This window comes from Oreochromis niloticus, linkage group LG20 (assembly GCF_001858045.2).
Source record: "Oreochromis niloticus isolate F11D_XX linkage group LG20, O_niloticus_UMD_NMBU, whole genome shotgun sequence".
NCBI lineage: Eukaryota > Metazoa > Chordata > Actinopteri > Cichliformes > Cichlidae > Oreochromis > Oreochromis niloticus.
This window is the reverse complement of record NC_031984.2, coordinates 17,807,238-17,821,535: the sequence shown is the minus strand read 5'-3', so window position 1 is coordinate 17,821,535 and position 14,298 is coordinate 17,807,238. Positions and strand designations below refer to the sequence as shown.

At 40.6% G+C, this 14,298-nt stretch overlaps 1 protein-coding gene across 12 annotated transcripts in view; it reads right to left on the bottom strand.

The window, feature by feature from the left end:
• Positions 1-14,298, bottom strand: part of LOC100695931 (ELKS/RAB6-interacting/CAST family member 2-like) — a 155,025-nt gene that overhangs the window by 63,639 nt on the left and 77,088 nt on the right. For 10 of the 12 annotated variants that reach the window (XR_001224690.2, XR_003215694.1, XM_005477984.2 and 7 more), the window contains 2 exons: positions 9,940-10,092; positions 6,275-6,435 (listed from right to left, as the gene is read on the bottom strand). Coding sequence is in view for 10 of the 12 variants with exons in the window: in XM_005477984.2 (XP_005478041.1) it covers positions 6,275-6,435; positions 9,940-10,092 (314 nt within the window). In the remaining 2 variants the exon portion in view is untranslated. The remainder of the gene's footprint in view (positions 1-6,274; positions 6,436-9,939; positions 10,093-14,298) is intronic. The other 2 variants (XM_013273206.2, XM_019350167.2) reach the window with 1 other exon arrangement.

Here is a 14,298-nt window from a genome sequence, read left to right as displayed (position 1 = left end):
GGTACCTCAGCCCAGCAGTTCTCACACTGATGCCTACAGAGAGTGTACATCTGTGCAGCAGCCATGCAAAACTCAAACCAGGGTTTACAAACTGTGCAGAACTTCCAAATCATATTTAATGGGTAAGTCGGTGCTTGCCAAGCACGCTATCTGACTATAGGCACCAATAAAATATTAATAAGTAGCGATAAAAAAATAACCATAATTGATGTTAAAACAGCCCAACTTGTGGCATGAGCAGATTTCAGTCCAGGAGAAAATGGCTACACAGATTTAGAGTTAAATATAGTATTCAAACTTTAAGAGTGTTAGCCGAGCGGAGCAGTATCCAACTTGAAAACCTAAATGAGTGAGCAAACTTTACACGTATCTCTGGACTATTTGTTTCCACCCTTGCGGCTCACATTATAGGATCCAGAAAGAAGTCTCTCATTACCTTACTATAGTGAACAACCGACTTGGAAGCAGGGATTTCCATGTGATGAAGTCCTCCATTGACAAAACCTCAAAGGACGAGTTGGAGGAGTTGGGTGGAGCCTGCCTAGGCCTTGACATAATAAGACACCTATAGGCTCAACAGCTGACACACACGTCGAAGGTAAACACATGTGTCAGAGGGCACAGGAGCATAGACAGACATGATGAATGGGCTGAAGTTCCCACGAGGCGGCGCGCATACAAACTTGCTCAGAGAGGGGAAGGTGATGTGGAGTCGGCCCCTCCTCATCGCAGCAACACAGAGAATCCCATTCACATGCGGCACTGACCCTCCATGTCTCATCATTACCTATCACAACAATGGTGCTATAACGCCACGCGGTAATTGTGCACATATGGCTGTTCGAATGTGCATAGGTGTGAGCATCCACTTCAAGTTCTTGTGTACAGAATGTCTTGACGCCATATATTTCCGTGAGCTCAGAGTCATTAGTAAAATTATGTCAGTATATGTGAATGTAATTTTTAGAAAAACCACAAGAAACATAATATTGCCTATATTGGCTTGCTGAAGATATTAATGTGTAAATGAGGCTTTTCAGTCTAAAGGTGTGAGTGTGTGCACATGCTGCATTCATTTGTGTGTTCGTTTTTAAGTTTGTGAAAACCCGCGTGTGTGTGTCTAGGTCCCTGGGAGAGATCAGTGAGCAGGGACATGACCTTGCCAGTACAGCTGGTCTCTCTGTGTGTTTAGTCAGTGTAACCATGGCGATGGTGCTATGCAGACAGGATGTCTACATTGGGGATTTTGAAGTCATAACGTCGCTACTGCTCTAAGCTTCATTATGCCATGAGTTACTGTAAGCGGCCAGCAGATGGATATGTGACAGAATGTAATCTGGAATTATAGTTTAGGTCTTGTTACGTTTCCACTGTGTAGCATATTTCATTTGCACTTGAGTGAAGACATGATAAAAGAAATGAGTGGTGACATTTGACCTGAATTTACTTTTGTATAATGACACAACAAAACTGTTCAGAAGGCTTTGAAGCGTCAAGGACAAGTATGGGTATAATAAGGTATAAAAAGCTTAAGGATCTTGTTTGTTATTTTCAGCCTTTCTGTCCAACGTGTTATTTAGAACCATTTTAGAGTAGAAGAAAAAGTAGACAGCTATATTAATGTCATATTTACAATGTCTCTTTATATGTTCATTTAGTTATTAAATTAGTGTCACAAAGAAACAGCTATTCCATATTGTCTCTGTGTTTAATCATTGCATTTAAAGCTTTCTATTTAATCTTACTTTAGTAGTTTAGATTTGTGTCCATCAAGCAATACCAGGAAGAAGTAGGAGATCACTTCTAGTAAATGTAAGGTAAGACATTTTTTGCCAAATATTCAAAGTAATAAAAAAATCCATCTTCAATGACAGAAGCACATAATATGATCCCTGACGGAGATTTGACATTAACATTATCGAGTCTGTTGGGAAGTTCATTAGGAAACAGGAACCAAAGACAAACTGCTGCAAGTACTAAAAGATGCTTGGAAGAACCTGCCTGCCAAGTGTCTTCAAAACTGTATGAGACTACTAAGGAAATCAAAGCTCTTTTAAACTAAATACTGACTTTATTTCTTTTTAAAAAAAATAAAAACAATTTGTGGCTGATTACTTGAAAACATGCTCCACATGAAAAGTAAAAATATTTTAAAAGTATGCGTTCTTTGTTTCAGTGTGATGAAGGCGTTTGCTGATACATGTTGTGCTAAAGTTGGTCATTTTACTCCGACAACTGCTCTTCATATGGCCCTTCCTACTCTTTTCAGCTATACTTCAGCTTCACCTTTCTTTCTTCCACCACTCCCTACATCCATCACTCCCTCCATCAATCCCAGGCCCAGCATATCATTCTCCATCATTTACTATTTCCTCCCTAAATCTACGATACAACTTCCTCTTTTCCTCCTTCTGTCTTGTGATTTTTTCCTCCATCTCTTAAATTTTCAACTTGCCACTTAGCTACCCCAAAGAAGTTCCACTTTATCAACTCTGCATCGAAGCTGCCACTGTTTTTTTCCCCTTCTTTCCACTATCGTCGTTTCCATCACTGAAATGTAAACAGAGATAATATCACCTACATTCCCAAAGTCTATAGAAGGATCAAGTTCAGTAAGGCACTGTGATGTTGTGGCATATAGTATTATCCTATTCAGACTATGGAAACATCTCAATGACTAGCTATTCAAAATGTCCAAACACATAATTTCTCTATTGTGCACCTATACCCCATGACCCTAAACTTGTTTAATGACTAGCTCCTCCGGAGGCCATCTGTGTCTGTGTGAGTGTGTGTGTTTGTATGTGTGTGTGAATATTGTACAGTATGGTGGAAACTCAATCTGGTGTGGGGTGACAGAGGAGACCTGCAGTGTTCTTAAGCATTAAGCATTCAGATATATAGCTATATCTGTAAAAGGCAAATATGAAAATGCTCTCCCTCTCTCTTTCACACACACACACACACACACACACACACACACACACACACACACAGATGCACACACACGATGAACAGGGAAACCCAGAATGCAATGAGAGTATTGAAAATGCTTTTTCCCTCCTTGTCTCTTTCATTAACAGTGTTGAAAAGCCAAGAGTTCTCTACCTCCCTCTGGCTTACACACACACACACACACACACATATATGCACACATTAAAAACACACACAGAAAGCTCTCCAATTCATTGGAGACGTGCCTCACATGGTTTGCTTCAGCTGGTCTTCTTGACAAATGCCACATTACAGCAGAGGGAAGGAGAAACTTGGCATGCAATCAAACTTCTCTCATGATTTCTAAGATTTGAAATACTTCAGCATGTGCAGCCCCTCCACTCCACTCTCTGCTCCCTCTCATTCTCTCTTTCTGCCCAAACTTTTGCTGCTTTCCCTCTAACGTGTCTCGCTTGTTACCTCTCTTTCATTGCTCTATCTTTCCTGTTTAGCTTTCCCTCTGCTAACTTGGAGCAGAGCTGTGCTCTGGGAATATGGCCCCTTTTAAAGGAGTAAGCCACAGTTTGTGTAAGTATGTGCATGTCTGCAGACGTGAGTGATTATATGCGAGTTCCACTGAGGCTGTGTGTGTACGTTCTGCAAGTGTATCTTTGCGGCTTTTTCAGATGTGTGTCAGTCTCACGAAGCTTTGCCCCTTGCAGTTCAACAGTCCTTTAATCCTCATCACCAGTGACCCCAAACCCCTGCCTCTAACCTCTTCACACACACACACACACACACACAATCCAGTGTACAACAGACCACACACACAAACATGCACATTCACGCCCCCCATGCCCTCTTATCAATGGCACATTTCTAAAGGTCTTACCAATGTAGGCTAGTCAAAGTCTTGAACAAAAGCTGAAGGTTTTGCTTTGTGGTTTATGTTGTTCATGTCAGCGAATCATCACAACAACCTTCTTCCTCAGACATATTTCTAATAAAATGAATGTAAGCTACAGGGCCACTAAATCACTAAAATAATCACATGCTACTTCGCTGAGCATTTTTTCTATACTGTACGTAGACCACGCTTTCTGACTCTATCATATGTTATACATTTCCACTGATAAACATTCCCAGTAATGCTTGGAGGGTGGAAATTGAAACAGACAGGAAGGTGGTTTGTATCAGCAGTGTGTGTGTTTGTGTGTGTGTGTGTGAAGACAGACAGGCAAAGGGCACCCTGCTGTCAGTAGTCAGAAAGCTACCCTATACAGCTATGTACATTAGAATGCCGTAAGCTATGTACATCAGATATGTGTGGTCTGAAGAGCTGAAGGCACAGTAGACTTTAACAGTTGTGTTTTCAATACATACAGAATGTGCCAGCCTTCTCTTTTGTACTGCAGTGAGTAGCTGACATTAAAGGCATTTCTCTGCAGCACATGACAAGCAGATATGTGGTTCCATGCTCCTTCAATCAGAGCGCTCAAAGCAAACGCACATGTAGCCAAGCCACTTGCAGATCACTGAACTCACTCACAAATCCATACACAACCACTGACGTACACTCACACATGGAAATGCAAACAGTTCTGCACATCCTCCTTCTTAGCTTCCTTCTGCTCTAACTCCCTCTGTGTCACAAAGACACATGAAGCAAGAGCTGCACACAAATCTATCTAACCTAAAGTTACACCACCTGTCCTCAATAAACTGAACTTTTCACGAGGCACCTTTAGACAACGGCTGATCCTGCTTCAGAATACACCTCAGAGCTGATGTCTATATCACACTCAAACACAAACGCATATGTGAACAGGTGAGCAGATAAATGTGCCTAATACAATATTAGACACAGGTTTATGAGCTGCAGTGAAAAAAAAGCTGCTATTTTTACAAATGTTCTTGATAAAACAGTGAGTAAATCATGCCAGTGCCCATCACACCATGCCAAAAAAAAAAGAAAATCTACTTTTATGGGCTGTCAGTCACTTGCACTCACACTTTTAGTGTACTTTTATCCCCCCTTTGGAGGCAGCTGCGGCTCAGGAGGTACAGCAGGTCGTCTACCACGCGGAAGGTCAGTGGTTTGATCCTCCAACTTGCATGTCAAAGTATTCTTGGACAATATACTTAACCAAGAGTTCCCCTTAATGCATTTATTATAGTGTTTGTGAACATTAAGTTAGTGCTTATGCACAGAAAAGGGCATTTGTATGAATGGGTGAATGAGGTTTGTAGTAAGAAAGTGTTTGAGTGCTTAAACTGAGTAGAAAGTGTAGTATCAGTCACTACCAGTTGATATGGTAGCTCCATATCAACACGTGGGGTACTAGGGCAATAATTTAATTTAAAAAATACATAATTAAGAAATTACTATGTAACTTAAAACATTAACTTGGGATCAACAATTTATACTTGAGATACATTTGAATGGAATTTATGTAATAGTGTAATGGAGCCAAAAACAAACATTAGAAACTTAGAGGACAGTGGTTTAATTCCAGACTCTCCCCGTCTGTATGTTGACGTGTTCCCTGACTGAATACTGAACCCCAAACTGCCTCAGATGCATCCATCGGAGTGTGACTGTTAGAAAGCACTTACAGCCTACATTAAAGTGCTACAAAAGTAAGGGTATAAATGGATGAAAGTGGCATGTGGTAAAAAAGTGCTTTGAGGGTTCAGCCAGAAAAGAAAAGCTTTATATACGTACCAGTGTATTTATTAGAATAATAATATCATGGTAATAATACAGAAACCCACTAATAATTAAATGGGAACATCTGTTCAATATTTGGAAACAAATATGATAATAAGGTGACATTTAATGGGAATAATTTTAGACTCCTATCAGTCTAACAGCATCAAAATCACATGATTTTTTTAAAAGTAAAACATTTGATAACTAACTTATTACAATACTGAAATTATTCACACAGTCCTGTTTGTTTCAGGGAAATAATGTTAAAAATGGTGTCCAGTGCTGTGACTTCTTACCTAAAAACATGGTGTATTACTAAAGTAGTAATACATCATGACTCAAATTTTTACCCCTCTGTTGGCATCTTATTACTAAAATATCCAGTGTTACTCATTTTACTACACATCTTGCACTGCAAGAACATTGCTTTTAACTTTAACCTAAACAATAAGCAGATGAAAATGGCACATTTCTAATATTGTGACCAAAACCACAACACTAACCACTCTGTAAAGACAGATGTTTGGGCAGACAGCTGTACTTAATTCAGTTAAACTTCAACTAAAAGCTACTTAATGTAACTGAAAGTAAGTGCGGTATATGTAGACATATGACTGTGACACTAACTTCATCTCCAGAATCTCCTCCAACTGCTTGCGTCTCTCCTGCCGCAGACTGTTCAGATGTCCGTCTCTTTCATGCAGCGACTGCTGAGTGGAGGACAGACGCAGTTTTGTGGCGTCCAGCTCCTGGCGTGTCTTCTCCAAAGCTCCCATCAGTTCCTCCAGCTATTCAGTGGAAGACAAAAAAGGAAGGTGGTATAAACACACTAGAGGACCCACACTGATCCATTCTTAATTATAAGAATGGTTTATAATAATACAAAGAAACATATCTATTCTGCACTTATGCATGCACACTCACACATAGAAGTGAGGGCATGCTAAAGTAATTTGATATATGGCAAGTTATCCGCTGTCTGCGTGTATGTCAAGAATGTGTGTTGGAATGCTAAAAGATGACATAAAATGACAGCCTAAACATTGAAAATCAATGACCAGCTGACATTTAGGAGCAGGAGAAATTACTTGGGTTCACAGGTTAGTTGAGTGATTGTTCTGACCCTCTCCTCTCAACCCTCACCTTTCACTTATCTTACCTGATTCTCAAGTGTAGTTGTGCTTTAGAGCTGAGGATAATGCTCAACCACTTGACTGCATCCTCTGTATCTGCACACACATGTGTGTCTGACAGGATATGACCTCAGGGCGTCATTAGACAGGAAGTGTCTAATTGTCTAACAACTAGCACTTCACAATAGGATGCAGTATTACTCAAGCATGTACAGATGTAAATGTAAAACAACAGGAACAAACATTTATCATTGTTTAGTTTTGATGAGCTGCTAATTTGTGATACAGGGTAAAAAAAATCTAAAATTTGCCAGAAAAAAAGGAGAAAGAAAAAAAGTAGAGAAAAGGATTATTAGGGAAAACCACTCCATGGGGTAGGACATGAAAAAAAAAAGGAACGGGCCTCTTTTATGAAGGAGCCAAATGGTTCACACATTTTCAGGACAGTTTCCATCTCCTCCAGTTTTCTAGGTGTGTTTCACAGATGTCAGCTTATGTGCTCACTCACTCTTCATGAATATCACACGCTGAATACGAGAAGAAATGAAAAAAGCAAAGGGAGTGCGGAATGCTGAAATTTAAATAGTACGGTCGGAAAATGACAACTTTCAGTCAAAACTTCTTCATAATGTAACAAAATATTCAATATATTCAATAAAATACACCCCATAGCTCTGCCAAGAACAATTGACCTCAGTAGTTTCTAGCTGTTAATAGACCGAGTAACGTCAAAATATGCAAGTCTCCAAACTTACACCATTTTAATGTTCACTGTTTGATTCCAGGATCGAGTGAATATAAAGCCAATCTTTTCATCTTGAAAGCCAAGGGTCACACACACAGCTCCATTTACACCCACCACATGCCTATCAACCCTCATGCACCAACTTTTCCCTTCCCAGTCCCTTATTAGTCCACCACCCAGGCTAGCCCTCACTTCACAATCACATCATTAATAAGGAATACAATGCATTTTAGTGAAATTACGGACCTAATCAGCTTAGCAGTGAGCCTGTGCGTGCTAATTTAGCTCAACTTCAAGGCAAAGTCCCCCAGCCAGGCTAAGGCCTTCTAAGGCTGGCCCAAAGCCCCTTTAGTTGATAAGCTGATTGAGGGCTCAGAGGTAAGGGCCAAATCCCTCTTGTCCGTTTGCGTCGTGTTGCTGGTTCAAAGGCCTAGTTCAAACGCCACAGAGGGGAGAGCAAAAGAGCAGAAATCAAGAACAAGAGAGACAGAGCGTGGAGATAATTGCGTGAGACAACTTAAGAAGGCAGATGGGAACACGCAAGGCTCGGGACAGTGGCTGGACAGCAGAGATGATTGTATGAGAAAGACGAGAGGCAGAGGGAGGCAGAGACAGAGTGAGAGACTTAGAAAACAAGGGTGTGAAAAAAAGTGACCCAGGGCATTACCCATGCTCCATTTCAGCAGGTCAGGCTGATGGAAGACTTTCAGCGCATTACACATCATGAGACTGATTACTCTGGGACAGAGGGGAGAAGAAAGAAGAAAATCAAGCAAAGAGTGAGGAAAGGAGGGGGTGAGAATGTGAGTTTGGCAGGGCGGGCTGAAGCAGTGCCAGAGTCAGGTGATGTTTCAAAAGAACTTGTTCCTCTCTAAGTCACTCCACGCACTCTTTTCCAGTCTCCGAGGCAAGACTGGTGATTGACTGACAATTGTCTACTTTTATAATGATGGCATGCTGAACTGCTCCCTTCTTATGTGGTAACGTTATTATGGCTGACCAAGCTCACTCCTTTGACAGTTAACAGTGAGCATCAGTGACTGAGATCTTTGAGCACTCGGGCAGCCTTCAACAGTGTGGCTGTAACGCTATTCTAGTTCAGCTCGTGTCAAGTTCAGTCGCCAGTATGACCACATGCTGGCTCGGTATGTTTTCTATGCATTGGGTCTGGATTGACTTATAATAAAGGCAAGTTGACTATGGCTTGTGGGGTCAATGAATGTTAATGTGTCACCAGCTAGAAAAGGATTTTCCTGAATCTTTGACATGGGTGAACTCAGGTCACGGCTGAATCATTTACTTCTATGCGTGCAAAAAGTCCCTCAGACATAAATATACTTTTCTGACTTTGCAGTGAATCAGAATATTGTTTGATAAACACAGTATCCATGCTGAATGCAAGTCAAGCGCGCAAAAGTACAGAAAATGTGAAAAGAAGGGAGAAGAAAAAAAACCAAAACAAAAAAAAACAAGCCGCAGTTAGCGTTGGCGCTCGCAAAATTTTCTAAACTGAGTTTGACCTTCTCTTACTTTGCTGCTCCGGCCTCTCTTCATCTTTTAAACTCTCCCAGGAAGCATACGTGTGTGTTTGAGGCAATACAGCCGCCATTCTGCCTCAAAATGTTGGTTCTTGTTTTAACCGCCGATTGCTCTCATATTACTTGTGGCACTCATAAGTAATGCGAGGTCATTCTCATTCAAATGCATGCTCACACCGAGAGGAAACACACTCCCTTGCCTTGTTTCTCTTTCCCACCGCAGACACACCTACATACACACACACACGCGCACACACACACGTAAACTTTTTTGGGGCCTGCTCAAAGATGTAGACGGACCAGCAGGCAGCCAGAAGGGCAGACAGATAAGCAGGACATGTGGTTAAAAGGGGCAACCTGTGCTCCATCAAGTCTCCAGCTTTGTCAGTCACTCTGCTTACAGAGACATAAACTCACAACATCTCAAACATATGCTTACATTTTCAAGCATGCAAAGTTAACAAGAGAAAACGAAAGGAGGCCACTGGAATTTCTTTTTTTTTCTTTCCTTTTTTTTAGTTTGAAATTTCAGTCAAGAAGAATAAAATAAACAAAAGAGTGTTTAGAGAATAAAAAGTAAATTAAGAAGAAAAAGCAATAACAGAGAGGAAACAAAAGGCAACTACCCATTTGGTAATAATGATATAATGGTCTGCCTGCAGTTACATTTTGAACCACATGGAGGCGCAGTTAAGTTTTTTTTTTTTTCCAGTGGTCCCTCCAAGTCCTGAATGATCTGATCAACTGATCATAGAGTTTAAAAGGTACACAAAGAAACCTGTGTGGAGACCCTCGAGACTATCTGTGTGCATGCGTGCGAGTAAATGTATGTGATGGTATGGAGCCCTCGATACACATGCGCTACACCAGGTAAACCTGTCTCTGGGCCTGAACCCGGGCAGCCTCCTCCTGTGCCCAGAGAGCCTCCCTATGTGCAGAGGTGTTCATGCTTTCTCTCAGTGCCCTCTCCAGCTCCATGATCCGCTCAGCTGTGTCCCGCATGGCATCCTGGGAAGCCAAAAGAGGAAGCTAGGGGCATGAAGAGTTAAGGGGAGGGGTTTTGGAAGCAAAGCAGCAAAAAGCAGGAAGATAAGTGTTTTTCTTTCAGTAAAGTTTGTTCTGAAATGTTCAAACGATTTTGTGCAGAAATCATCTGCATTCACACTGCAGTTTGGCCCTTTGCAAAAAAAAGAAAAAAAAATCATTCTAGCTAAATTAGAAATGAAAGAAAAGTTAAGAAAAACAAATCCTGCAGCTAGTGAAGCAAAAAGACTTCCCAAATGAAGAATTAGACACAGTCAAGACACAAGAGAGAGATAAGTAGGGCAGAAAGAGTTTCTAAGTGCTATAACCTTTGCTGCCATTCATGTGAGTGTGAGAATCTGTAGGTGTGGAGTAGACTGTGTGCATTTACATGCACAGTTTGTGTGTGGCCTCTCACACTTCTGGTGAGTGGAAGAAAATGATCCGCTTCCACCCTGGTTGATGGAACTGTGAAAGAAAACACTGGACAGAAATAATAAACCCTCTGATTCTCCCTCTCTCCGCCTTTCTTTTTTTTCAACTTTCTCTCCAGCACCGAAAGCGTTGACTCACTTTCTAGTTCACACGTTCACACTTTTCTGGGAGCACTACAGAAGCTTTGCGGACACGTGGACGAGGAAACAGTTTCCAGTGATTTTAAATGGTTAAACTAATGAACTGATGAAACAAACCAATAAACTTCACACTAAACCCCAGATCTGGTGATGTGAATTATAGAATTACAATCAAATTCTGGTATGAACTCAAACAATGAGTCTTTAACTACTACGGAAACATATAGCCCCATAATTGTGCAACCTTCTCTGAAGAGACACAGTGACACAAGATGACAATAAGAAGGGTATGTAAGAAAGAACAATTAATGGCAACACGGAAAGCGCTACAAAATCTGTGCATTAGGAGCAACAAACAGTGTCACAAACTTGATATACTTATACCTTATATCTACATGTAAAATATAAATGTGAATAAGGTATGTGAAAAGCAATAAGCAATGTTGAAAGTAATAGGGATGGCCGGAGGCTCTCTCTAGGAAACAGAGAAAAGTGAGAATAAGTCTGGCTGACTGCTGTTAAAATGACATTTCATCTCAGAAATAGATGCTACATGTTTTTAAAAGTGAATTTAAATCTTTTGAAGTGGCATCAGCCAGCTTTAGCTGCCCTGTAAATGTGCATATGTCTCATGTCTGACAGGGATATAGAAAATATTTTGTATTGAAGAAAGCTAACAAGAGAAATCGCTTGTGATGGATTCAACACATGTAGTGAAAGTCATTTTATGAGACAGCGCCAGGAACACACAAGTTGCACATGAATAGCTTATTAAGTGCCTCCAATAAATACTAAAGAAGAGGAAATAAGTATAAGGTTGGTACAATTATCAGCCCATCAGTACAGGAGGCTAACTCACTGAGCGAGTCAGTGGTGCAGACTAAAACTGCAGCAACAGGATTATCCGTAAGTGTGATGAAAACATTGCCAAGCCATCCGAATCACAAGTGGATACTTGTGGCACGTTACGTCGGCATGGCACAGCTGGAGGTGAGCGACAAACACCCACATACACATACACAGAGCCAGGCTGAGTGTGTCAACGGTCCGAAACTGTAATTGGATGTGACAGACAAGCGGTAACTCGATGCACCAGAATCAACAAGTACTGGTCTGACCCCACCCAACAGACAGAAACAGGCACATACACACCCCACTGAGATGGGGCTGCCACTGCTGGACCCCTGAGTGTAACCTAACCAGAAAGCTGTGTCTGCCCCTGTATGAATGTGCACTATAAATGTGTCTGTGCATACATGTTTGCTTTCAGTTTTATTAGTAACACGAGAATATCGCTGGCTTTCAAAACTACAAAGAATGGGGAAAATAGGGCAAGACAGATACAAAAGCACAGAGAACAGGGAGAAAAGTGAAGATAATTGCCTCTGCAGCACCAATCATCACCTAATTCCCCCAGGAAGGATCATTATGGCTCTGGTCTGTTCTGGTTTGATGAAGGGATTACCATCACTTAAATAAACGAGCGGAGAGTGAGAGAATGCACATTTCCAGCAGCTGTGCACCTATGATCAGACATCTGTCTCGGTCTTTATGAACTGTTGTGTCCCATTTCATAATTTAAAATATGCTAAATATGTGTGCAGGGCCAGACGTCTCAGAAGTAATTTAGGTCCAGTTTACAGACTCTGGGAACAAGCTCCGAGTGACTGAAAATCTTAAAATCGATCAATCTTTTTTTTCCCAAATTTCCCCCTAAATCAAAAAAAAAAAAACAAGCAGAAGAAACATTCCTTGCTATAATTCATTTTTCTTTCAAAAACAGGTGAGCACCGAGAGTTGCTGATGCCTCTCTGTTACAGATAAAAGAGAAATAAAAGGCCAGTGTGAAGGTTTGAGGAAAATACTTCCGATGTGTTTTCTCTGTGTTTGTTAAGTGCAGCGTGGCGCGATGGAGACAATGGAGCAAAGAGATGTTATCGCTCCATCCCACATAAACTCTTCTGGCAAGATTGGGAGAGTTTGTTTGTGTGTGTTTACCCTTGGAGCGTGCTGTGTTCCTGATGGACCCAGAGATAAGAGGAGAGACAGAGAGCTGGGGAAAGAGAAAGGAAGAGGCCACAACCCAGCCTCACCGCTGAGCAGACACAATATACAGACTGTATATTTCTCTTTTATCTGTAACAGAGAGGCATCAGCAACCCTCGGTGCTCACCTGTTTTTGAAAGAAAAATGAATTATAGCAAGGAATGTTTCTTCTGCTTGTTTTTTTTTTTTGATTTAGGGGGAAATTTGGAAAAAAAAAAGATTGATAGACATTGATAGACAGACACAATATACAGATTGTATATTGTGTCTCCATAGCCAGTGGGCTGGAATACTTGATCTAATGTAACCTGACTTCAAAATTTTAATGTTTTATTGGTATGCCTTTGTTGCATTTTTAACAAATTCCTCCTATATTTGATGATGTCTAAGAAACTTACGTCTTATTTGCTTACCTAATGTTGGATTGATGTCCATGTTATAAATTTGTTATAAATTTCTTTTGAAACCTGCCCCAAAATGGGGAAACTTTTTTCTTCAACTTAACTGCGCAATCGAATTTACTAAAATGTGGTGCACATGTGAATTAGGTGAATCACTGTTAAAGTGGATTTTGCAATAACTCATAAGGATCAAAGGAATCTTTGACGTCAGACTGTCTAGCCATGGAGACAGAAATATCTATATTATAAACTGTTCTAATGGAGTTTGTGTGAATTTTATGTATTGGGTTCATTTTAAAACAAGTCTAAGACTCTACAGCCGTCTTTGTGGTTCAGTGAGACTATATCCTCAAAGCTTAAGACCAACATTGTTTTGGCCTACATGTTAGCTTTGGCGTAATCAAGACGGTCAAAGCTAACATGCTCATTTGTAACCGCAATATTGTTTACCATGATTGTCATTTTAGGTTAATGATATAGTAACAGTTATTAATTACCAGAAATAGGTTGATGGGAATGTTTTCAATGAAGTGTATTAGAATTGAGTTTTGCTGAAGGAGTTACCAACATGATTAAAATCATCTTGAGGAGACAAATGTGGGCCAAATTCATGAGATTTCATCCGGTGAACATTTAACTTTGAACCGCAAATGTTAAAAAGATGCAAAAGTTTGTTGTGGAAAAAGCTGGTAGATCATCAAAGTTAGGGTTTAAGCACTAAGTATAGTGGATGTCTGTATCGAGTTTCATGGCAATCCACTGAATAGTTCTCTAAATATCAAGATTAACCAAGAAAGCTTTAGAGCCATGCCGCTGGCACAGCTAAAAATCTGTGTTGAGACATGAAAGGAGTTAACGTTATAAAGCACGCATGGATAAGTGAAAGTATGCAAGAATGTTATGTAAGATGTCAGCACAAAAGGAATTACAGTCCAGTGAAAAAAAGGTTTCACAGGACACCGTGTAGTGCTGTGAAAAACTAAGTACACCCTTACTGCTTCCATAGAATTAAGGAGGTCAGTAGCAGCAGCTTTTATAGTCTAGGTGTAACGTATCTTTGTAAAAGCAGAAATTCTGGCAGTTTAATGGTCTGGAGCATTCTGGTTCATCTTAACACAATCCCATAATCTTCCCAGTAGTGGGCGTCCCAGCAAATTCACCCCAAGGTCAGACTGTAATCAGAGTCTCAG